This window comes from Hippopotamus amphibius, chromosome 8, assembly GCF_030028045.1.
Source record: "Hippopotamus amphibius kiboko isolate mHipAmp2 chromosome 8, mHipAmp2.hap2, whole genome shotgun sequence".
NCBI lineage: Eukaryota > Metazoa > Chordata > Mammalia > Artiodactyla > Hippopotamidae > Hippopotamus > Hippopotamus amphibius.
The window spans coordinates 2421244-2447725 of NC_080193.1; the positions used below are offsets into that span (position 1 = coordinate 2421244).

The 26482-nt window shown below is 48.0% G+C and overlaps 1 protein-coding gene across 1 annotated transcript in view; it reads right to left on the reverse strand.

Moving 5' to 3' along the window:
* LOC130858459 (sodium/glucose cotransporter 1-like) overlaps positions 1-26482 on the reverse strand; it is a 53468-nt gene that overhangs the window by 7188 nt on the left and 19798 nt on the right. Inside the window, 8 exon segments of the mRNA XM_057744914.1 lie at positions 482-650; positions 4148-4298; positions 5507-5614; positions 7893-8028; positions 14512-14732; positions 19515-19595; positions 20667-20772; positions 22229-22333. Of these exon segments, the coding sequence (XP_057600897.1) occupies positions 482-650; positions 4148-4298; positions 5507-5614; positions 7893-8028; positions 14512-14732; positions 19515-19595; positions 20667-20772; positions 22229-22333 (1077 nt within the window).

Here is a 26482-nt window from a genome sequence, read left to right on the forward strand (position 1 = left end):
CTCGCTCAGAAAGCAAATGATGGGGACTTCCTAGGTGGCGCAGTGGTTAAGAATCTGCCTGCCAATGCAGGGGACACGGGTTCCATCCCTGATCCAGGAAGATCCCACATGCCCCGAGGCAGCTAAGCCCGTGCACCACAACTATTGAGCCTATGTTCTAGAGCCCGTGAGCCACAACTACTGAAGCCTATGTTCCACAATAAGAGAGGCCACCACAATGAGGAGCCCATGCACCACAATGAAGAGCAGCCCCCGCTCACCACAGCTAGAGAAAGCCCGTGTGCAGCAATGAAGACCCAACACAGCCGATAAATTAATAAATAAATAAATTTTTAAAAAAAAGAAAGAAAGCAAATGATGCACCGGTGTCAACTCCTGAAGCACAAGAGACCCTCCCAGGGCAACTTGTGCGAAGATAGCTACGACGTGCGGGCAAGCCCTCGAGCGGTGCCACACCGCGGCCATGCCAGCTCCCACCTACCTGCTCAGTGACTCTCTTGCAAAATATGGCAAGCAGGAAGACGGCAGCAATGGGTGGCGTCAGGTAACTTAAAACTGTATGCATGTATTCAAAGAGCTGCTCTCTGTGTGCCATCTGCACAGCAGGGACCCAGGCAATGGAGACAGCAAGTAAGATTATACCAAAAAACCTGTAAGTCAGACCAAAAGTCAGTGGCAATTTGATGGGTTCTTCACCTGCCAATAAAATATCTACAACCCGCAAACTATTAGCTGGTTTTAATTCTTCCTCAGGTTAAATTCAGGTGCCCATTCATAGGTGTGGCAGAGGAGATAGCCAGGCCCCTAAACACTAACAGGCTCATAGGGCTGCAGGCAAAACCCCGCCAACCATTGGACAAATGAAACTGAGGGTCCATGTGCCTGTCACTGGATCATGGGTAGATTTTCATCACATCTGGAGGGTGTGTTTGGAGCAGTCATGCTTAAAATATATAATACGCAGAAAATACTAATTTCTTCAGGGGTAACGCATTTCTAAAAATTTCAAACGGATTAGTATCGCACCTGATTTTAAAGATTGGTATAAACTCCCTTTAAACCCTTGGTCATGCATGTGGGGAAGAACTGCCAAAGAGTCTACCAACTAGCACCTGTTGGAAGGCAGGAAAAGCTGAGCAAAGACTTCACTGCCTGCCTATATCGGGGGAGAGAGAAGCTGGAGTTTGAATCTCATCAAGTTAGAGGGGCTAGGCAACTACCTCAGGCTTTGCACCAAACCCCCGAATGGCCATGCCTTAGAAACAGAGACTGTATCCCAGGACTAAGAATTTGCTATAAGACTAGAGCAAAATCGAAACAGAGTCACCCCAACAAAGTATAAAAACCAGGCCTCCACAAGTTTAAGGGGATCAACTGGTAATTTACCTGCATGCTTGAACAAAACCCAATACCCTTCAAAGGAACATGATCCAGAATTTCTATAATGTATTATCTACAATGTTCAGCATATAATAAAATTTTCTAGGCATATGGAGAAGAAAGAAAATGTAACCCACAGTCAAGAAAAAGCAATCAACAGAAACTGACCCCAAGCTGCCTCAGGTATTAAAATGAGCAGACAAGGACTTCAAAGCAGCTACTGTAGTTACCTTAAAAGACATAAAGGATCGAGGATGGAAGATGCCTTAGAGGACTGGGGCAGGGAGGGTGGGGGGGACTCGAGCGGGGGGGTGTCAAGGAAGGGAGGGAATATGGGGATATGTGTATAAAAACAGTTGATTGAACCTGGTGTACCCACAAAAAAAAAAAAAAAAAAAAAAGACATAAAGGAAATTATAGTTATGAGTGAACAGATGGGAAATCATGACAGAAAACTGGACACTAGAAAAAAATTTAAAAAGGAACCAAACAGAAATTCTAGAACTGAAATTCTGGTTCAAAATATGAAGTGAAAAATTCCAGGCTGGCTTTAACAGTAGATTAGAAATGGCAGAAGAAAGGGCCAATAAACTTAAAAGGAGATTGACAGAAATCTAAACTGAAGAACATAGACAAAAATTTTTTTAAAATAAACAGAGCCTCGGGCTTCCCTGGTGGCACAGAGGTTAAGAATCCACCTCCAATGCAGCGGACATGGGTTCGAGCCCTAGTCCGTGAAGATCCCACATGCCACAGAGCAACTAAGCCTGTGTGCCACAAATACTGAGCCCCCATGCTACAACTACTGAAGCCCACATGCCTAGAGCCTGTGCTCTGCAACAAAAGAAGCCACCACAATGAGAAGCCCTCACACCACAACGAAGAGTAGCCCCCATTTGCTTCAACTAGAGAAAGCCTGTGCATAGCAATGAAGACCCAATGCTGCCAAAAATAAATACATAAATAAACTTATAAAAAAACCCAACAAAACGGAGCCTCAATGATCTGTGGGACAATATCAAAAGAGCTAATATGTGTGTAATTAGAGTTAAAAAAAAAGAGATGAGGGATGTAGCAGACAAATACGCAGAGAAATAATAGGCAACAGTTTCCCAAATTTGGTGAAAACCATTAATTTACAGATTCAGACGTGCAGAAAAACCCAATTGGCGCACACAACAAAACTGCTGAAAACCAAAAATGAAGAGAAAATCTTGAAAGCCCAGGAAAAAAAGGCACATCACATACACAGAGCAGTACTATGAATTACAGATGACTTCTCATCAGAAACAAGAGGACAGAAAAGAACGGAAGAGCATTCTTTAAAGTGGTAAAAGAAAAACACTGTCAACCCAGAATTCTACATCCAGCAAAAATATCCTTCAAAAATAAAGATGAAAGAAAAACATTTTCCAATAAACAAAAACTGAGAGAATCTGTTACTAACAGACCTGCATTACAAGACACACTGAAATTCTTTAGGGCAAAGGGAAATGACATGGATGGAAACTTGAACTTAAAAGAAGGAATGATGGGACTTCCCTGGTGGTGCAGTGGTTAAGAATCTGCCTGCCCAGGCAGGGGACACGGGTTCGATCCCTGCTCTGGGAAGATCCCACATGCCGCGGGGCAGCTAAGCCCGTGAGCCACAACTGCTGAGTACACACATCTAGAGCCCATGCTCTGCAACAAGAGAAGTCACTATAATGAGAAGCCCGCGCACCACAATGAAGACTAGCGTCTGCTCACCACAGCTAGAGGAAGTCTGTGTGCAGCAACGAAGACACAATGCAGCCAAAAATAAATAAATTAACTTAAAAAATAAAAAAAGTTAAAAATAATAATAATAAATAAAAGGCAATTGACTGCTTAAGGCAAAAAATTATATCACTATCACTGTATTCTGGGGTAATAATGGGTGTAGATGTGAAATATATGACAACCATAACATCAAAAATGAAAGGGGAAAATGACATATACTGTTGCAAGGTACTTACATTTTACATAAAATGATAAAATTGTATTATTTATTTATTATTTATTTATTTATTGGCTGCACTGGGTCTTTGCTGCTGCACATGGGCTCTCCCTAGTTGCAGTGAGCAGGGCTACTCTTCGTTGCAGTGTGTGGGCTCCTCATTGCAGTGGCTTCCCTTGTTGCGAAGCACAGGCTCTAAGCACATGGGCTTCAGTAGTCAAAGTGTGTGGGCTGGAAGTGGTCCACAGGCAGCCAGTGTGAAACCCTATGGGGTGACGACAGGGCCCCCATTTACATGTCCGTACCCCCGCCTTACGCCTAGCACGTGTGGCCTCCTGCTCAATGGCACGGCCCTGAGATGGACGAGTTCTGCTTACCATGTGACCTTGCAGAGACCAACTCCCTTCTCTGAGCCACTCCCCACTGCCCCCTCCCCATTTGTACACTGAGAATAGGAACTAAAACTTCCCTTTAAAGGCTGTCATGAGGCCTGAACGAGAGAATGAGATAATGCAGACGCTTCCTCACAAGGACTAGTCGGGGGGTACACTAATAAACGATGGCCCTATCACTGTGATTATGACTTAATTGTTTCCCAAATGGAAACAATTTTCTTTGTGATTATAAAAGCACTACATCTTCACTGCAAAACTGCAACATGCAAAACAGCATCACACTGTATATAAACACAATAACTCTAGCCTTAGAGCCTGCATTTTTCACATCATGGCATTTGTGGGCACTGATTCACGGACGGCAGTAACTCATGTGACTAGAGGAATCCTTCACCTTCCTGTTAGCATGAGCTCCTTTTCAGTGGCCATCGGCCGTATCTGGCTGTAGATGTCCAACGTGAACACGGCACTGGCACCGCTGAAAACAGAAGTCAGGGAGGACATGAGAGAAGCCCAGAGTGCAGACACCACCAAGCCTCGAACGCCTGGAAGAGAAGGACACTTCCTGGGCCTCCAGCTCTCCGGCCGCGCCAGGAGATGCCTTAGGCCTCCTGAGGAACATTCCCACACACTAAGCTTCGCTCGGAGTGGCAGTCCACCTAACACAGCATTACAGCTGCCCTTGCCCTGTGACGCACGTCGCTAGCTTGCTTCTGTGTCTTTCCGTAATAACGGGAGCGGTCACTTTGGGCCAGGACATCTCTTCAGGCATTAGCCTGACGATCCCCCTACAGCCCTGTGAGAAGGACACCAGCGCTGTCCCCCTTCTACAGATGAGGAGCCAGAGGCTCAGAGGAGGGTTCATATTGTAGACAAGTGACGCGGCTATGTGTGCCTCAGTGTCCCCATCTATAAGGTGGGTATAAAAGTACTAGCACACAGGGCTGTTGATTAAGATACCATAAGGAGACAGGTTAACACAATGCCCAACACAGAGCAAGCACTGAACAAGTGTCAGCTGTAAATGTAGCGGCCTAGGCTTCTGACCTGAAAGGCCGCTCAGGGGTGGGGACTTTGTTGAGAGATTCCCACGTGCGGTTGGGAGAGCCTGAAGGTAACAGGGCCCACACAGGAGGCCCCACTGAATTCAGTGGGTACTCAGGCCAGGCCAAGACTAGAGTCCTTGGATTCAAGCGCCCCATGGCACTGGACCTCAGCCCCGGGTGCTGGGCAACCCCCTTCCTGAACTGTGGGATGGCCAGTGCTTCCACAGTTGGGGTCCACCCACATCGTATTGTATGGGAATATCTCAACATTGCTGCCTACTGATCCACAGAGCTAGTATGGAATTTAAAAAGACTGTACGGCGTGTTTGCCTGTTTCTGTGGGCTGTGGGGAAGCAGGTGAGACGAAAGCCATCCATCCCACTGCCCGTCTCACTGGATGGAGCTCCTTCAGAGTAGGACGCGGTCTCCCGCCCCTCTGCATCCCCACAGACTAGGACGATGCCAAGCGCCCATCTGCGGCCGCAAGGAGCAGAGGTGTGGGCTCAGCAGGGAGGGGACCACACCAAGGGCAAGCAGAGGCTGGGCCGGAGCATGTGCCCGGGGGGTGGGAAGAGAAAGAGTGGGGGGAGGAAGAGGAGGCCACAGGCTCCCAGGATGCCGAGGGCCCCTCCCACGGCCTACGTATCCACCAGGGCCCTCTTTCCTGACCGTCCACTCACAGCCCGGACAGTGGCTCCACTTCTTACCACTGGGCAGCACCTCCACCACCAGCATGGGGTAGGCGATGGGGCTGCAGCTGGCACTGGCGCCACAGTACTTTTCACACTCTGAAGGCACAACACACGCCACTTTGTCTGCAAAGAGAGACCAGGGTCACACTAGCACATGGCCCCCAAGCGCTCAAATCCAAGCTCAGGGAAGAGAAGCAAATTAGCAGCCGTGCGTGGATGGCAGATTCTTGGTCTCCAATTTGTGACCCTGCACGCTCATCGGGAGCTTGGGGTGCAGGTCAGGGCTGGGGGTCAGGCCCCACAGTCAGGCAGGGTGGGGCTTCTGCCAGCTCACTGCCTGACCCAAGGCAAGTCCCATGACCTCGACAAGCCTTTCAATGACCCCAGCCAGGTGTCAGGAAAGCAAACGGTGATTCATTCACACACCGACAGGTGGGCTGCTCACGGCCTTACTCCCTTAGCCCCAGAGGGGTGTTATTTCAGAGTATTTGGGGAGAAATTTGGAAAAAGGGAAGTAAAGGAGGGAATGTGATAGGCCTTCAAGAGCATAAATAAGGGATAAAAAGTTACCATCTGAGAAAAAAAAAAACCCCAAAACAATAAATCAACATAGACTAGGAAGAGGCAGGACAGGCCTGGGTTTACGCGGAGGGCAAGTGGTTTCACAGGGGACGTCAGGGAAGAATGTGAAAACTAAGGGGCAGCTTTTCCTTGGCCCGCTCTCCCGCCCCCTGCCCTGTGAGTAGGCCCTCAGTTCCCCTCGGCGTGGTCTGGGAAGGGTCCAGGGGCCACCTGGCTATTCTGGAAACACCTTCCCCTTGGCCACAATGACCTGTCCTGACACTCAGGTGAGCTCACGAGACTCCTCTGGGATTTCTGCTGGGCCTGCGGAAAGGAAACACTCTTTCCGGGGCTTGCTGGGCTGGATGGTGGAAGCCTGGTGCTGCCGGTGGGCATCTCACCATCAGACAGGCTGCGAGGACACCAGCTTGGAGGAAAGAGGAGCTAAGAGTGCACATCATTTTTAACCAAGAGCCCCAACTAATACAATGGCCCCCATGGAAAACCAGGCTGACAGTGTTACACCTTGGGGGTGTCCAGCCCCCGGCTCTGGCCGCGGGAGAGACCCAGAATCTAGGGCCAGAAGCATTCGCGTTACTGGAAAGGTTCATTCTCCCAGGAGTGTGCGCAGGTGCTGAGCTTTCGTGCTAAAGTCTCTCTGTGAGTGTGCATACACGCACAAGTCTGGCCGTTTCTGAGGACTGGGGACAAGTGGTGCCGGGCCCCCCCTCCACCCCGATGGCTCTCTCCAGGGCAGTCCACCAACTCTATTCACCTGGTGGTCAGAGGCTGGGGGTGTGTGGCTTCCTGAGGCCTGTTCTTCTCGCCCCTCCCTCAGGCACTTCTAGAGTCCAAGAGACGTGATTTTGCCTAGTCTTCCTCCTCAGTGGGCAGGGCGGTCTGTGCTATGAAGTGGGGCTGGGGAGGCAGGGCAGCCAGCCCAGGGGTCTTTAGGGTCCTAGAGAGCACAGGCGCTTATTTTCTAACCTACGAGGAGGCACCACCTAAGAGACCCCAGAAAGAGCCTCCTGACAGCCAAAGACTGAACATGGGATGCTGAAACAGAGCAGTCTTCTCTGTGGAAACTGGAAAGGAATCAGGATTAAAAAAAGAGGTGTGTCTCCGGGGCTGAAGGATGGATTAGGGTTAGAGATGTTTACTGCACATGCTGCTTCACAATAAAGACTGCTTCGCACTCTGCTCGGCCCTGTCAAGTCCTGCGGCAGAAGACTCCGGGGAAGCGGCCTGCTTCGCCCAAGCGGCCACGCCATCCGAGGACGAGCTCCATAAGGTTTAATGAAAACACAAATCTGGTACCGAGAGGCAGTCCAGCTAGTAAAACAAGGCTGAAATGGGGACGAGGGACACCCACGGAATTATGACAGCGCGTTAAGGGAAGCAGGGACGTTCTCGTAGCACTTAAAGGAAAGACCGCGGGCCTCGGCCAGACCCGCCCTGGGGGTGCCATCGACGTGCCGCATCTGGGACTGTGAGAGCCGTGATGGCATCAGTCATGTTCGAGCACGGTGCCTGGCACCCAGGAGTGCCCGCACGACGACAGTGCCTGTGTGCAGGGGGAGTGGCTGACCTCCCCGTGGACCGTGCCGCAACTCCGCTGCAGAGGGTGTCGGCCGGCTCCTCCTGCCCAGAACTTGTCTCTCTGCAATTTCTCTCTTGCTGCCGACATCCATGGCCCCTGCCAGGCTTCTGCTCAGCCACAGCCCTAATGTAAACCCATGAGCTCCCAGGAAAGCAATCTGGGGCACCTCGACCCCAGCAGGATGCGGGAGACCTAAGAGAGGAGACGTCGACGGGTGCGACCCGGCAGAGTAAGAATCACCTGTGTACAGGGCGCGGCTGATCATCCCTGGCATCACGATGCTGAACATGGGCAGCAGCTTCAGGTACCCACACAGGACGCAGCCGCCCTTCACGTGAGACATGTTCTTTCCCGCCAGGCAGCCCTGGACAAAAATCTGCCGAGGAAACACAGGTGGGAGTGGGGGATGGCTTTCTCGGAGTGTGTCGCATCTGGGCAGCCTCAGCACAGAGAGGACCCTGTGACCTCGGGGCTGGGGGTGCCCACGGCTCACCCCAGTCACCCAGGTGTCTCCGGGCATGCAGGGCTGGAGCAGACACATGTGACCGGTGAACACGTTTTCCTCGGTGCACAGCTGCCAGAGGGGATGGGGTGGCCTGACCTTGGCCTCACTGCTAGCCCTGCACACCAATCACAGCAGCGTAGTGCTTACAAGCTGTCCCCTGGCAAGGACGAGACTCCCTCCTAGAGGTCACAGGCCGTCTCTGCCCTTGTGACAGCAATGCAAGCACAAGTGGGTCCCTGGTAACAAACAAGTGTTTAGAACGGGGACCAATTTCACTCGTGCAAGTGGAAATGAGCCTGTGTAGATCTCGACATGCAAAGTGTCCTGGGAGATGCTTCACGAGCTGTTTCCGGCGCTCCTGCTGCAAGAGGCGGTATGTGCTCAGCCCACGCAGAACAGTGCAGCGGGCAGAGGGAGAAGCGCTGAAGAAGGCACGTAAAGACATGGCCAGTGCGCCAAGACAGCCAGTATCCTGTATGCAGTAAAACTACGTCCTCAAACAATAAGTAAATCATGTGAAAAAATGCTCACAGTGTGACAGTAACTAAAAGGCACGGGGTACAATAATAGCACACACGCTGCAACTCTATACCTAGAAAAAGTCCACAGGAATAAACCAATGTGACAATAGTGGTTAATCCTGGGGTGGTAGTACTGACAGGTAGGATTTCTGTGTTCTTCAATGCTTTCTTTCTTTTCCAAATGCATTATTTTATTAATAGGAGGAAGAACCCCAAAGTGGTCCTCCCTCATGCAACAGGCACTGCTTCTGAGGGGGCCTGTGAGCATCCTGCTGCCAGCCTCTAGGTGCCCAGGGGCCTCTGCTGAGCAGGTGGGCGGCCAGGCTGCACTTCCTGGTCTTTGCTTAGCCCCGCACATGCAGGAGACGGTCTCTAGGAGAGGGGATGAAGGCACAGGGCCAGCGCAGAAGCCGACTTCCATTCTAAAGACAGGATAGGGCTTCCCTGGTGGTGCAGCGGTTAAGAATCCGCCTGCCAATGCAGGGGACATGGGTTCGATTCCTGGTCCGGGAAGATCCCACATCCCATAGAGCAACTAAGCCCGTGCGCCACAACTACTGAGCCTACTCTCTAGAGCCCATGAGCCACAATTACTGAGCTCATGTGCCGCAACTACTGAAGCCTGTGTGCCTAGAGACCGTGCTCTGCAACAAGAAAAGCCACTGCAATGAGAAACCAGCACACCACAATGAAGACCCAACGCAGATAAAAATAAAATAAATAAATAAATAATAAAATAAATCTTAAAAAAAAAAAAGACAGGATAGTCATAGGGGCATGAAATCATTCCACGCAGAAAGCCCTAAGCACATTCATAGGCTGTCACATACTACAAAGTGGGGCAAGGGACAAATTCTTGTTTAAAAATGGTGACGGACAAAGGAAAACAATTTTTCTTCTGTCAGTTTATTTGCCTCTTTTTTTTAATTAAATTTTTTTCTTAAATCATCTTTACTAGTTAGGAAATTAGAGAGTCTACTTCTATGCTTTTAATAATCGCCCTTAAAATTTTAGCATGGATACAACTTCGGGTCTAAAGTAAATCAGCATCCCCACTCTTCTGAACAAGTTAAGGTCCACAGACAGATTTAACTCCAACTGTGGTCCGATATTTTAGCTCTGTCCTGTGTTTTACTTCCTGTGTGCAGGATTACGGCGACACCCAGCCAGCGCTTCAGATCTGCACGCACGCTGGTCAGTATCTCTACCTGTCCCTCCTGCCCTCCAGGACTTCCTTTCTCCTTATGCACGTCATCCAGTATCTCGGGAAGGTTATGGCTTTATTTTGCCCTTGCTTCTGAGGAATCCTTAGCTGGGCACGTAGTTGAAAGTGGACATTTTCCTCATTACTTTCAAAAGTTTACTCCCTCCCTTGGGTTACACTGCTGCTGCCAATAAGTCTGTTGGGGTGTACCTGTCTTCTACGAGTGCTCTTTTCTCTTAGGTGGCTTTCTCCTCATCTTGTATGTTCTGAAACTTCATCAGGAGGTAACTTTGTGTAGATTTGCTTGTGTTTGTTTTTGTTTTTTCCGGCTGCACTGGGTCTTCGTTGCTGTGTGCGCTTTTTCTATAGTTGTGGCCAGCAGGGGGCTACTCCTCATTGCGGTGCACGGGCTTCTCATTGTGGTGGCTTCTCCTGTTGTGAAGCGTGGGCTCTAGGCACTCAGGCTTCAGTAGCTGCAGCATGTGGGCTCAGTAGTTGTGGCGCACGGGCTTAGTTGCTCTGCGGGATGTGGGATCTTCCCAGACCAGGAATCGAACCCATGTCCCCTGCATTGGCAGGCAGATTCTTAACCACTGCACCACCAGGGAAGTCCTGTAGATTTGCTTGGGGTTCAGTGTGATTCCCGAATCTGATAAGTCCTGCTCTTTCAACAACTATAAAAATTCTCAGCCACTTACTCTCGAATTATTGCTTCTCCCCCTTTCTTTCTCCCCCTGGAACTCCAACAGGATGTATTTTAATTCTGTCGTCCATGTCACTTTGTCTCTTTCACATTTTCCATTTTTGTGCCTTTTGGGCAATTTCTTCAGTTCTCTCTTCTAGGTTACTGATTGTTTTCCTTCAGTTATGTTTAATCTGTTATTTTAGCAGTTACTGAGTTTTAGATTTCAATAAGGATATTTTTCATTTTCAGAAGTTTGAGTTTTAAATCTAACTGATCTTTTTTAAAATTAATTAACTGGCTGTGTTGGGTCTTTGTTGCTATACACAGGCTTTCTCTAGTTGCAGCACGTGGGGGCTACTCTTCACTGTGGTGCACAGGCTCCTCAATTGTGGTGGCTTCTCTTGTCGCGGAGCATGGGCTCTAGGCTCGAGGGCTTCAGTAGTTGTGGCGCACAGGCTTAATTGCCTCATGGCATGTGGGATCTCCCTGGGGCAGGGCTCGAACCCATGTCCCCTGCATTGGCAGGCAGATTCTTAACCACTGCGCCACCAGGGAAGTCCCTAACTGATCATTTTTGATGGAATTGTGTTAATGTTCTCAGTCCCACTTTTATTTCCTTAAATGCGTATTTCGTATTTGGTATCTAACACCTCAGTCTTCTGAAGTGTGGGGCTTCTTGGTTGTGGTGGTTTGATTCCACCCTGTTTTCTAATTTTTACAGAAAGACATCTCTTGTCTTCGAGGTAGAGTAGTGTAATAAGCAGAAGGGGAAGAATACAAACAACCGCACCGTGGCTGCAGCAAAGAGCGCGCCCGCGTGCTGGGCTCCATGCCTCACCTTGCCTCCTGGGCCTCTGCTCAGCGCAAGAGAAAGCTCCATCGGTGCTGCTCCATGTATGGCGGCTCCATGGCTCCTCATGGCTGCACAGCAGCCCTCGGTGTTACCCACGCCTCTCTCCCGTCTCATCCACCCACCTCAGTACCCGGCATGACTGACACTGGGATCAAGGCCTCACACGTGGTTGCTTATGAACCTGGAATGAGGGTGTTTGGGTCGGTTCCGAGGAACATCACCTCTTGGTCACAGAGTACTGGTACAACACCCCTGACTTTATTAGCGTGGCCAGATCACCCTCCAGAGCAGACTGCTCCGTCTGCACTCAGCAGAGGGGCATGAGGATTCCTAAACATCCACGTCCTCCCCAGCTCTTGGCACCATCAAGCTTTCTAGTTTTTGTCCGTCTCACTGTGGTTTTGAACTGCACTCCCCTGGTAACGCCGGGCACTGCGCTTGTCAGCGTTCACATCTGTTTGCGTTTCCTTTCCTAAACATCGCCTGTCACTGTCTTTCGCCCACATGGCTACTGGAGCTTCCTCTTTCTTTCTATTTGCTATTAGTCTCCTGTTCATTACAAACATTCCTAATACTCTTCTCTAGCCTGTCATCTGTCAACTTTGTCTGGAGCGTCTTTGTTAAAAAGGCCTTGTGTGAAATGTGATCAAACTGATACGATTTACACCCCACCCCCACCCTGACTCAAAAGGATTCACTAGTGTTACCTTCCCTGATTGTAGTACAGCTTTACTGTTCACATGTAAGTCTTTAATTCATCTGAAGTCCACCTCTGTGTAAGCGCTGCGTGGGGACGAAGCTTTGTTATTCCAAATAGTAAGCTGGGTGTTTTTTTTTTTTAACATCAAAGAGTATGTACCTCCCCTGCCAACCTGTGGAGCCTTCCCGAACACATATTAAATTCCTGTAAATACGAGTCCGTCTCTGAGCTCTTTATTCTGTTCTGTTAGTCTCTATGTCTATTCTTGGAGACTTCAAGCTGCTCGTATTACTGTGACGTTGCTGATGTTTAAATATCTGGTCGGGCAAGTTCTGCCCCTTTGTTCTTCAAACTTGGGTGAGCTATTTGTGGCATCTTCTCCTTCCACAAAAGGCTTAAACCCTTTTTATCGGGATATAACACATGGATGTACACTGTAGCACACTACAGAGTGCACCATGGAACCACCATCCAAGTTAAGAGGTGCAGCACTGTGGGACCCAGAAGCCTCTCTCTGGGACTCTTTTTTTAAACAATTGAGGTGAAATTCACATAACATATAATTAACCATTTTTTAAAATCTTTTTAATTGTTATGGCTTTTACTTTTTATTTTATTTATTTATTTTTGGCTGTGTTGGGTCTTAGTTGCAGCACAGAGGATCTTCGTTGAGGCATGCAGGATTTTTCGTTGCAGCACGTGGGCTTCTCTCTAGTTACGGTGTGCAGGTTTTCTCTTCTCTAGTTGTGGTATGCAGGCTCCAGGGCACGTGGGACCTCTAGTTGAGGCGTGCAAGCTCAGTAGTTGTGGCTCACAGGTTTAGTCGCCCTGCGGCATGTGGGATCTTAGTTCCCTGACCGGGGATGGAATCTGCATCCCCTGCATTGGAAGGCAATTCTTTACCACTGGACCACCAGGGAAATCCCTAATTAACCATTTTAAAGTGAACAATTCAGTAGCATTCAGTGCGTCCCCAACGTTGCACAACCTGTGCCTCTCTCCAGCGTCACAACTTTTTCATCACCCGAAAGAACCCAGGCCCATGAAGCTGTCACTCTCCATCCCTCCTCCCCCCCCGCCCCCCCAGATTTCTGTCTCCATGGATTTGCCTGTTCTGGATATTTCATATAAAAGGAATCATAAGATAGGTGACTTTTTAAAAAAATTTTATTTATTCGCTGTATTGGGTCTTCATTGCTGCACACGGGCTTTCTCTAGTTGCGGCGAGCGGGGGCTACTCTTCATTGTGGTGTGCGGGCTCCTCACTGCCGTGTCTTCTCTTGTTGTGGACTGCAGGCTCTAGGCATGTGGGCTTCAGTAGTTGTGGCATGCAGACTCCATAGTTGTGGCTCACAGGCTCTAGAGCGCAGGCTCAGTAGTTGTGGCGCACAGGCTTAGTTGCTCTGCGCCATGTGGGATCTTCCCAGACCAGGGATCGAACCTGTGTCCCCTGCATTGGCAGGCAGATTCTTAACCACTGCGTCACCAGGGAACTCTGATTAGGCGACCTTTTGTGTCGGCTTCTTTCACTTAGCACACTTTCGAGATTCATCCAAGGTGTAGCATGTATCAGTACTTCATTCCTTTTTATGGCTGAATAATATCTCAACACATGAATACATTTTGTTTACTCATTCATTCGTTGGTGGATATTTGGGGTGTTTCCACTTTCTAATGACTGTGAGTAACACTGTTAACATGTGCCTCTTTTTAACCGCAACCCTCTCGCTTGCTTCAGAACTGACCCCTCTAACAACTATTTTACTTCCTCCTCTTTATAATTTTTTGCTATTTAATTGTGTATATCTAAACAACATAACTTAGCATTGCCTGTGTTAAACTTTTGATCGACCACTGACAGGGAGCCATACAATTTTTAGAATAAGCTTGAGTCCTTAAAAAATCCAGCTGAAATACTGATCCGTGGCATTTAATTTCTGGACTCAATTTGTGAGAACTGACATGAAAAATGTGCAAAAAATTGTGCTTTGTAGATAATGAGAGGGGAAAAGAAATGAAAACAAGTGCTGTGTTACAGACAGGACGGAGGGAGAGACCCCTTTTATTTTTTTTTAAGATTATTTTGATGTGGACCATTTTTAAAGTCTTTGTTACAATACTGCTTCTATTCTATGTTTTGGTTTTGCGGCTGTGTGGCACGTGGGATCATAGCTCCCCAACCAGGGATCGAACCCACACCCCCTGCAGTGGAAGGGAACGTCTTAACCACTGGACTGCCAGGGAAGTCCCGAGAGACGCTTTTTGGACAGAACGTGGTCCTGCAGTATTTGGGCACCACACAAGGCGGGGAGGGAAGCCCGCCCGTGGCTGCAGAGACTGCGAGGCCCCCAACCCCCAGCACAGACCCATCCGTCCAGTGCGTCTGATTACCTGGTCGGTGCACCAGTAGTACAAGGAAAGGGTGGAGATGCCAAAGATGACCCCAGGCCAGGGGATGTCTCCAGTGATGGGATCTCGGAAGATATGGAAAGCATCCCGGCGAGGAATGAAGCACTGCTCTGGGGCAGTCCAGTTTCCTTCACGGGTGAGGGCTGGCTCAGCATCCATGTACCTATGCTGCAGCTCCTGGTATCCTCCCACCTCCTTAAAGGCTTGAAAACACCATACAGTCGGTCAGTACCTTAACCTGCACAATAACACACATCTGAAGAACCGAGGGTGCAAAGTGACACACAGTGGACTGGCAAACAGGCAAGACTGTATGTGCCTAAGAAAAGACACCATTTCCTCCAAAGAAAAAGAGTGTAGTGGTCGTATGTCTGGCATCCCATCCTTCTGCTTCTGGGGACAGAACCCCTCTTCCAACTGCATCCCACCCTACACAACTTAGGTGGGCCTCGTCAAACTGTCTACGACTCATTCTGATCCGGGATGTGACCCAGGTCTGGCCAACGTTCCCTGTTCCCTGGGTAGCTGATCTATCAGGAATGGATTTGAGACCCAAGCCTGGCTAATCAGAGCTTGTCCCAGGAGTCTTCTGCTTAAGGCATCAAAAAAGCCTGCTTCCTTGTTTTGGGGTTCTAAGCGAGGATGGCAGTTTAAAGCTCTTTTGTCTGCTTGGCTCATGTGGAAGGCTGGATCGAGCCACGCTCAAAAGTAAGACGGCCCTGGACTTTTCAAGTAGGGGAACCAAGGAGTACTTATTTGCTTACACTAGCTTGGAACCAAAGTTCTATCACAAGTTATTCGAAGAATCTCAACTAAATCAGAAATTAATATTCATTTTCCTACAATGCCAGCAAAACATCTATGAAACTTCATATTTTGAATTTTCTTCAGAGCCTATAGCATTTCTCCCTTAATATCCTAAGTGGTGTAAAACCTTAACATTAAAGAAAAATACGAAAAAAAAATTTTAAATTGGTATAGACGATCTTACTTACAAAGCAGAAATAGAGACACAGATGCAGAGAAAAAAGGTATGGATACCAAGGGGGAAAGGGGAGGGTGGGATGAATCGGTAGATTGGGATTGACATATATACACTATTGATATTGTGTATAAAATAGATAACTAATGAGAACCTACTGTATAGCACAGGGAACTGTACCCAATGCTCTGTGGTGACCTAAATGGGAAGGAAATCCAAAAAGGAGGGGATATATGTATACGTATAACTGATACACTTTGTTGTACAATATAAACTAACACAATATTGTAAAGCAACTATACACCACTAAAAATTAAAAAAAAATGCAAAAATTGAAAAAAGGTACTAAAACACACCTACTTAACTAATAGAATCTTTTATTTTGGCATATCAAACCATGTTCCTTTGATACAGACTTGATTTTTGATATGGGTTCAGAATCTTGGAGTCAAGACTAGTCAGTGAAAAGATACTGAGTGACTATAAAATGAATAAGACGCCTCATGGCGCTTCTAAAAGTGAATTCCTTGTGGATTTTAAAAAGGTGAACTACAAAGCCACAAAATTATTAGAAGAAAACAGGAGAGTATCTTTATAAAGTTGGGTTAGGGAGTGGTACATTCTTAAACAAGACACCAAAAGGAAAAGGAAGGTTGATAAATTTGGCCTCAAAATTTTTCATTTATATGGCTGAAATCAAGATAAAAATTTGTTAGACTGAAAGAAGAGATTTGCATCTTGTACGAAGGACTCACACATCAATAGCCGAGTGAAACCACTGGAAAGAAACATGGCAGAGAGTAAGTAATCCACAAAGGAGGAAATACAAATGTCTGCTAAGTGTATGAAAAGATGCTCAACCTCACCAGTGTCTGGGAACTTCGAATTAAAACACAAATGAGATACTTTTTCTTCCCTTCACCTATTGGAGATATTTCTTAAAGACTTAAAATATCAAGTGTTGGCTGGGAGGGTTAGGAAACACATTTTCATACATGTCTGAGAATATAAGTTAAAATTGCCACTTTGGAGAGGAATGTGAGGTATCTCTTGACAAATGCAGGAATGCAAGGTTAACATTCAAACCAAGTCAATTAATTCACTGTGTTCACAGAAAAAGAAAAATAACATAATCACCTCAGTAGACGTGGAAAAAACATTTGATACAATTCAAAACCTGCTCATGATAAACAATCTTAGCAAACTAGGAACAGAAGGGAACTTTGTTAGTATGACAAAAAATATCTACAAGAAATTGACAGCAAACATTTCATTTAATGGTGAGATATTAAAAGTTTTCTCTCTAAATCAGGAGTGACAAGGAGGGCTGCTGCCTCTTCTTGTCTTCAATACGGTACTAAAGGTCCTGGCCACTGTAACAAGGCAAGGGAAAGAAAGTACAAAGTTTGGAAAAGAAGGAAACAAAAAGACAACTTCTTAACCTGGGTGCTGGTTACCAGAGTGTGTCCACTTTGATTTGTGCACTTTTCAATACAAAGCTTAGTACACATACAAAAACAAAAGAGTTGCAGCAGATCTCTATTTGCTGATATAGAAATTTGCCTAAGAAACAGTTCCAGTGGTGGAAAAACAGGCTGCAAAATATTCTGATTCTATTAAGATATGTATCTCACAGATTAAAAAAATACTTGTATGGGCACACCTCATTTTACTGTGTTTTGCTTTATTGCGCTTGGCAGATACTGTGTGGTGTTTTTTAAAAATTGAAGGTCTGTGGCAACCCTGCTACGAGAGAGTCTATCAGTGCCATTTTTCCAATAGCAATATTTTAAAATTAAAGTTTGTGCCTTGTTTTTAGATATAATGCTATTGTACACTCAACAGACGTCGGCATACTGTGAACATAGCTTTTATGTGCACTGGGAAAGCAAACAACTCATGTGACTTGCTTTACTGCGGAATTCGCTTCACTGCCGCAGTCTGGAATCTAACCAGAGGAAGACCATCTCTGGAAGGGTGTACACTAAACGTATGATACTGGTGGGCTCTGGGGAGTCAAAATGAGAAACTGAAGGTGGTAAATATTTCTCTTTTGTTTTGTTTACCTTATGTATATATTACCTAAAAATTAGAAATAAAAGAAAATTGTATATGCATGGGTTTTCATGGTGACTAGGGAACCCATGCACTTGGATGTACAAGTTCTTCTATATTCACTTGGATTTACAAGTTCTTGTATATTTTTAAAGGAAAACTATGCCTCTCCCAAATAGTTTACTTATCAAAGGAACTAGCATGAATAAATTCACCCTGATTAAAAAAAATCCTATTAAGTTTCTCAGAAAACGTCTTAGTCTGTTCGGGCTGCTATAATGAAATACCATATAGTGAATGGCTTACTTCCCTGTTCTGGAGCCTGGGAAGTTCAAGATCAAGGTGCTGGCCAACTAGGTGTTCTCCATCTTCTCACTGTGTCCGCATGTGGCAGAAGGGGTGAGGGAGCTCTCTGGGGTCTCTTTTATAAGGGCACTGATGCCATTCATGAAGGTTCCTCCCTCATGACCTAACCATCTCCCAAAGGCCCCATCTCCCAATACCATCACACTGGAGGTTAGGATTTCAACCTATGAATTTTGGAGGGGATGTAAACACTAAGTCTATAACACTAAATGATATATACTTATTTAGAGCTATAATTGCTAATATTAAATAGAATATCCCACCTGCCCCTAAAGTTTAATTGTATATCATTCTCAAGTATTGGAATGGTCCTGGCAGGTGTTAATAAACTTGATATTTAACATTAGCACAAGAGCAAACACAACGGCTTAGAATGTTTTATAGTTTATAGTTGTGTCACCCAAATCAGTCATTGCTTCCCAGCTCATTAAAAGATCGCTTGGACCACGCCTGACGTGTATCTTGTGTCCCAGGAACACAGTGCTGAGTATACGTCACGGAGCACTGATGCTTACTGAATGGTAAGACTGAGGCTTGTGGTTCTGTGTGTCTATCTGTTCTCCTTTCGTGGGCTCAACAACATGCTCTATGGAACCATAATCCTTCAACTGAACTTGCATATCATTTCAATAATGGTTCAATACCTGAGCCCAGAGCTCTTCCTCCTAAGTTTCTGTAAGACCCATCTCTGACCTGTGGAACAGTGGGTACTACCAACCTCACCAAGGCTACTCCTGGCTAGTGGGAGGAAATCTCCACTTGAAGGCGAGTGTACTTGTCATTGCAGGTCCTGTGATATGCCACTAAAACCTCGGGGGCTTTGGTGGTAGAGGGGCCCAGCGCTAAGTTCTACTCGTGTGTGTTTCGTGAGCAAGCTACTGAACTGAGTACCTCAGCTTCCTCATCAGTGAAAGGAGGATAATGAAAGCAGTTACGCCTCATGGGGACTGAGATGATTTAATGAGGCAACACAGATAGATGCCTGCAGGACAGTGATTCTCAATTCATACCAGCTATTATTTTCATTCGTCTCATTCACTAAGCACCTACCATGGCATCAAACTGCACGTGGTATGAAGGAGACAATGGCTCTGGTTCTTAAGAAGTTTTGGCCCTGAGGGGAATGACTTATTTACGTGACACGGTGAACAATCAAGGTGTGTGCAATCAAGATAAACGTCACGTTGTGTGGCAGGGATGCAAGTCCAGAGAACAGAGACAGAGCAATCACGGAATCACACATTCAGGGGCGGATCTTCTGTGGACCCTGACAGATGGGTTTAACTGAGTGGACAAAAGGGAGAAGGGCTTCTGAGCGGAGAGGAGGAGCGTGGACAGAGGCACAGGGTGGGGACGCGTGTGGTGGGCCACTCCTGACTGCTGTTCACGCCCTTGAACTTGTTGTCACCCCTCCCACTCCTCGCCTCCTTCTCCTGATGCAGGCACAACCTTAGACAAAGCTCATGGATTCTGAGGGCCTCGGTCTCCTCATCTGCAAGAGGAAGGTGCTGAAATGGCCCCAGGCAGCTGTCAGATTCAAGGAGTCCACCCATGGTGCCCACTGCTCTCCAGATTTACTTACCACAGCCCATTAACAAGACTGAGCCCAGAACCACAACGCCGGCATGTAAGATATTAGTATAAACCACAGCCACAAAGCCACCTGAATAGGCGAGAAAGAGAAAGGAAAGCCACGCCTGACTCTGCGGGAAGTTACTCTGTGTGCCTGCCCCACACACTCGAGCCCGCCCATCTCCACACCCACTCTCCGTCCTGAATTCAGTGGGCCTCACAACTGCTTGTGCTTAGTCTCGGTCCACCCTGTTTTCTCTCCTGAACAGATCTCTTCATGATCTGTTGTTGGATTCTTACCTTGCCCTTCTATACCCCAATGTCCTTTTACTTCCCGTTTTTTGGATGAATGAAAATCTGGTCGTTTTCCTAAGCAAAAAAGTATACAGATCTTCCTCGACTAATGATGGGGTTACATCCTGATAAGCCCATCGTAAGTTGAAAATATTAAGTCGAAAATGCATTTACGACACCTCACCTACGGAACGTCACAGCTCAGTCTAGCCTGCTTTAAATGTGCTCAGAGTACTTGCATTAGCCTACAGTTGGGCAAAATCATGAACACAAAGCCTCTTTTATAATAAAATGTTGACTATCTCATGTAACTTCTTGAATAGCACACTGAAAGAGAAAAGCAGAGTGACTGTCTGGGTAGAGAACAGCTGCTCACCTCGTGGTTGCGGGGCTGACAGGGAGCTGCCGCTACCCAGGTTACGATGCCACGTGCGTGCTGTGCAGTGTGAGCCCAAGATGGGATCCACATACCAAGGTCGAAGTGTCTGCCTAAGGGATCCCATGGGATGGCCTGGCCAGGTTACCTGGTGCCCAGGATGCCCTGAAGCTGCTCTTCCCCTCATTCCCTCTGGCGCTGCTGCTCCCTCACCCGGCAGGCAGCCTGCAGCATCGGCCTGCCCCACCCCAAACGTGATCACGGCCGGCCCCGTCAATCCCCTGGGACAGCCCCTGCTAGTCTGGCAAGATTTCCAGGAGCAGGGCACCCCTCGGGCACCCCTGCCTCAATTGTTATCAGTATTCAGCCCTTTCAGGCCTCAGCAACGTGACTTACAGGCTCAGGGAAAATGCAAACACCGAAGACCCCTGTCTCAATATCCTTAGGACTCCACTGAGAAGCAGAGCTTCTGTGGGGTTAGAGTAGCCTCACCTGTGATGGCATAAATGCCGGTGACTGACAGCAAGATGACGGTGGCCAGGTAAACGTCCAGCCCCAAAACCAGCTTCATGAACATGGTGCCAGCGCAGATCTCCACCTGAAATGGGCACAAAGGCAGCAGCTGCACCATCACTTCTGGCTCCACCGTCACTTCTGGCTCCATCAACAGCCGTCCCATGAAGACGCTGACTCAGAGGCCATCTGCAGTCAGCATGTCCACTCCACGCCTTGTGGACGCTGGCTGAGGTCTTCCCAGGTTCTGTCGGGCAATATGGTGGTGCCCCACAGGTTCGGCCAAGGTCAGCACCTGTAAAGCTTGGATTAATCCAGCTAATGCAATGCAGCCTCTTCCTCCTGGAGCCTCAGAGTGGGTGGTGTGCTCGGGGAGCTAGCTGTCCCCGCAGTTCCCCCCGGGGCAGAGGGCAAGGGGGCAGCTTATCAGGGGCTGGCAAGCTTTCTCTGTAAAGGGAAGATGGTAAGTGCTGCAGGCCTTGTGACACACAGACCGTGCCTGTTGCTTTATGACCCTTGAAACCTGTAAAAGCCATTCTTGGCTCAAGGACTGTACAAAGCGGACCACCTGGCCGACTGGCCTGCGGGCTGGATCTGTCAATCCTGGGCTCCGCTGACAACCACCCTGAGGTCGTTGCTGGCTGAGCACCAACCACGCGGCAGATACTCGGCAGGGTTCAGGAGACTCCAGGGTTACTCACACTCAGTCACCGGCTGCAAGGAGCTTATGTTTACTCAAGGAGACAGACCACCAAACAGGCCATTTCCATGCACTGTGATAAGTGACACTCATTCAGTCATTCAAAAAAACCACCCAAAACAAAAAATGCTTCTCAAGCACCTTACGTGCTAGCCATGTCCTCAGCACAGCAGGAATGCAGGGAGCAAGCCAGGCAAGGCTCCGGGGCTCAAGAAGCTTGCACCAGGGTGGAGAAGACAGATAAGCCAGGAAACAGTAAATTCTCTCACACGGTGCGTGTATTACAAAGGAAACAGAAACAGTGCCGGAGTAGAGATGACTGGGCATGTCCGAGGAAGCCCTCTCCCAGGAGGTGATATTTGAAAAATCTGGGGGAAGAACATTCCAGACACAGTACAGAGCAGGTGTCAAGGGCTTCCGTGGGAATAAGCTTGCTGGATTAGAGAAACACTATGGCGAGTGCAGGGGAGGAGACAAGGAGACGAGGCCAGAAGGCAGGCTGGGCCGGGAGGCCTCGCAGGTCATAACGTAGGGCCCAGGGCTCTCGTGAGTGCGGGAGGTGCCTGGAGTGCTCTGGGCAGCGGAGTGGCATCACCTGACGCCATGACAGGAATAAGCCCAAGCGTCTCTGGGATACAGCGAGGGGCCTGTGACCCCGGCTTGGGAGGCAAAGACAACGCCTCCGCCTTTTATTCTATTTTGTCTCTACTTTAGCTGAGACAGCAGAGGCCAACAACTAACTTACATGGCCCTGGAATGAGCTGCTAGGAAAATCTAGCATAGTCCTGCCCATTGGTTTTTTTGTGTTTCTCTTCCTTGGGCTGAATTTTACAGAACTCACCGAGATCTTACTGAAGATATATAGGAATAAGTACAGAAGAGCAAGGAGGAACTGGATCCGGTAGCCACCAAACCTCTTCCTCAAATATCTGGGCAGTGTCACTACCTGTAGGAGCAACAGGAGAAGCCACCATCAGGCAGAGCGCTCACCAAGTGCTGGCTGTCACGGGGACATGTCTGACGGTGGGAGCTGCCCAAGGAGGACCAGGTGCAGGGTCACTGACTCTCGCTTTGCATTACACGGACACCTGTTAAGATGGGAGAAATAAGAAAGAAGAGGCAATGCTGCTATCTTCAGGAAGCTTGGAATTCAGATTCCTGTCCAATCTTTCGAAAGCAGAAGCAAATTCAGCTAACCGAACATGTCTCATGATGACAAATCACTTCCATGAAATAATCACTAAGCAAAATCAAACGTTTCATCACATACTACAAATACACCAAGGGCTCAAGGGAGGCACAGCCCAACTTTCCTCACACCGGTCCTCCGTGCCAACACCGCTTGTGTGAGTGCCGGCGCCCCAGACTGCCCTGCCCACTTCCAGCGCCACCACCTCACGCTGTGTGCCGGCCGCAGGGAGCGCCCTCTTCCCTCATCAGATGCCAGGCGTCTAGCACAGGGCCCGGCTCATGGCAGGTGAGTAACCACCGGTACCTGGATGCCGTCCTGCCGCCCGCCCGGGATTTCCTCCTGTGCTCCTGCCCCCCCCCCCCACACACAGTGCCAATCCCACCCACTTCCTGAAGCCTTAGCTGGGGGCTTGGCAGGGACCCCACGCCCCCTCCTAAACACCTACAGCTTTTATTCGTTTCCACTTCGTTTGGGGCTTAGTCATAAGCTGCCGCACATGGCTGACTTTCTGTCAGACTCTAAGCTGTTCCACACTCGCCACGCGCACGAGCTTGCCAGGGATGCCGCCACAGAGCACGACAGCGAGGCTCACGCGACAGAAGCGCGCGGTCCTGGGCTCCGAGCCGTGAGGAGGGATGCGCGCCAGGCTGCTCCCCGGCTGCCGAGGCTCCTGCCGCGTCTGCTCACCCTTCCCTCTGCTGCGCCTGGATCCAGTGTCATCTTTTCATAAAGTCACGCTGGATTAGGACCCACCCCAACGACCTTGTTGTAACGTAATTACTCCTTTAAGGGCCTTATCTCAAAACACGCCACAATCTGAGGTGAATTCCCTGGGATTACGGCTTCACAGCTGCAAGTGTTAGGCTGCATGGCAAACAAAGCCTCCACAACGCCAATGCCCTCTCCACAAGTATTTCAAATTTTTAACAGTTTTATGAGGCATGGTTACACACAGTAAAATTATCCCATTTTAAGTGTAAAGTTTGATGAGTTTGGGAGAAGGTACACAGTTGTGTGGTCACCGCCACACTCAAGACATAAGGTATTTCCAACATTCCTCAAAGCCCCTGGGGGCGTGCGGCCCAGAACTTCACCCCACCCGGGTCTTGAACACCACCTGTTGCCAGGCTAGGTTTCCCTGGAGCTCAAACCTATGGAGTCACACGGCTCTGGGGAATGCAGTGTGAACCACCAACAGAACCACCAGATCCCTGCTCACAAACCACTCATGAATTTCCCTTTGGGTCCAGCAGACCTTCCTATTTCTCCACATCCCAACCCTGGCAACCACCATTCTCTTCTGTGTTTCTATGAGTTCAACTTTTTTGTAAGATTCCACGTGTAAATGATATCATGCAGTATTTGTTTCTCTGTCTGGTTTATTTTACTGGTTCGGTTTTCTTTTAATGCGTACGCTAGTAAGGAACGTATCCATAATCAATAAAGAATAAATGCACTGGGCTTCCCTGGAGGCGCAGTGGTTAGGAATCCGCCTGCCAGTGCAGGGGACACGGGTTCAGTCCCTGCCCCAGGAAGATACCACATGCCACAGAGCAACTAAGCCCGTGAGCCACAACTACTGAGTATGCGTGCAACTACTGAAGCCCATGAGCCTAGAGTCCGTGCTCCACGACAAGAGAAGTCACCACAATGAGGAGCCCAGGCACCACAATGAAGAGTAGCCCCTGCTTGCTGCAACCAGAGAAAGCCCGTGTGCAGCAATGAAGACCCAACACAGACAATTAAAAAAAAAAAAAAAAAGATAAATGCACCCGCCCCCCTCCAAAAGGGTGTATGCACTTCTAGGTCCTGCGGCTTTCACCTGGCACTGTGTCCTGCAGCTCACCCGCACTGTCACTTGACGGTTCCTCGGTGCCACCGAGTACCATGTCGCGTGCTGTGTGTCCACCCCCCACCCAATTCACATTATCTCTAGGTTCAGCTGCTATGGATAAAACCTCCTGTACCAGTCTGTGTGTGGACGTGAGTCTTCAGTTCTCTGGGGTGGGGTGAGGTGCCACAGCCAGGAACAGAGCGGCTGGACGCAAAGGTGCAGCTGGGTAAGAAACTGCCGGCCTGTTTTCCAATGTTCGCTCCAGAAAGGTAGAGGTCCCAGGTGCTCCACAACCTGTGCAGCTCTTGGTAGCATCGGTCCTTTCAGCCTGAGCCACTCTAGCGGGTGTGCGTGGCATTTTATTTTAAGCAGCATTTTCCTCACGGTCAGCGGTAGTGGGTACCTTTTCATGTGATTATTTGCTGCTTGTGTGTTTTCTCTGGTGAAATGTCTTCTCGTTATTAAGCTTTAAGAGTTTTAAAAATATGTATATTTAGGATATGTCTTTTATTGTCAATATGTTCTACAAATATTCCTTCTCAGTCTCTAGCTTGACTTTTCATTTTCTTAAAAATATATTGCAAAGAGTTAAAGTTTAAAATTTTACTTTGAAGCCCAATGTATCAATTTCTTCCTTTACCGTCTGTGCTTTTTGTGTCCTAAGAAATTTTTAGCTACCAAATAACCTTCATTTTTTTTTAATTTGTATATATTTCATCTTCTCTTTTATTTTATTTTTTTGCATGGGCTTAGTTGCTCTGCGGCACGTGCTATCTTCCTGGGGCAGGGACTTGAACCCGAGTTCCCTGCATTGGCAGACACATTCTTTTTTTTTTTCTTTTAAAGCTCTTTATTGGAATATAATTGCTTTATACTCTTGTACCAGCTTATGAGGTATACCAAAGTGAATCAGCTGTATTCATATACATATCCCCATATCCCTTCCCTCCCGCAACTCCCCCACACCCTCCCCATCCCGGCCCTCTAAGGCATCACCCATCATCAAGTTGACCTCCCTTTGTTATACAGCAACTTCCCACTAGCTATCTATTTTACAGTTGGTAGTATATATATGTTTATGCTACCCTCTCACTTCATCCCAGCTTCCCCTTCGTCCCCCACCCCACCAACCTCATGTCCACCAGTCCATTCTCTGCATCTGCATCCTTATTCTTGCCCTGTCACTGGGTTCATCAGTACCATTTTTTTTAGATTCCATATATATGAGTTAGCATACAATATTTTTCTCTTTCTGGCTTACTTAACTCTGTATGACAGACTCTAGGTCTATCCACCTCATTACATATAGATCCATCTCATTCCTTTTTTAAAATTTTTTTTTATTTTTTGGGGGGTACACCAAGTTCAATCATCTGTTCTTGTACACATATCCCCGTATTCCCTCCCTCCCTCGACTCCCCCCCCACCCTCCCTCGACTCCCCCCCCACCCTCCTTCGAGTCCCCCCCCACCCTCCCTGTCCCACTCCTCTAAGGCATCTTCCATCCTTGAGTTGAACTCCCTTTGTTATACAACAACTTCCCACCGGCTATCTGTTTTACAGTTGGTAGTATATACATGTCTGTGCTACTCTCTCACTTCGTCCCAGCTTCCCCTTCACCCCCCGCCCCCCCCCCCAAACCTCGAGTTCTCCAGTCCATTCTCTGCATCTGCGTCCTTGTTCTTGTCTTGTCACTGACTTCATCAGTACCATTTTTAGACTCCGTATATGTGAGTTAGCATACAATATTTGTCTTTCTCTTTCTGACTTACTTCACTCTGTTTGACAGACTCCAGGTCTATCCACCTCATGACATATAGCTCCATCTCATTCCTTTTTATAGCTGAGTAATATTCCATTGTATATATATGCCAAATCTTCTTTATCCATTCATTTGTTGATGGGCATTTAGGTTGCTTCCATGTCCTGGCTATTGTAAATAGTGCTGCAGTGAACATTACGGTACATGTTTCTTTTTGGATTATGGTTTTCTCTGGGTATATATATGCCCAGGAGTGGGATTACTGGATCATATGGTAGTTCCATTTTTAGTTTTTTAAGGAACCTTC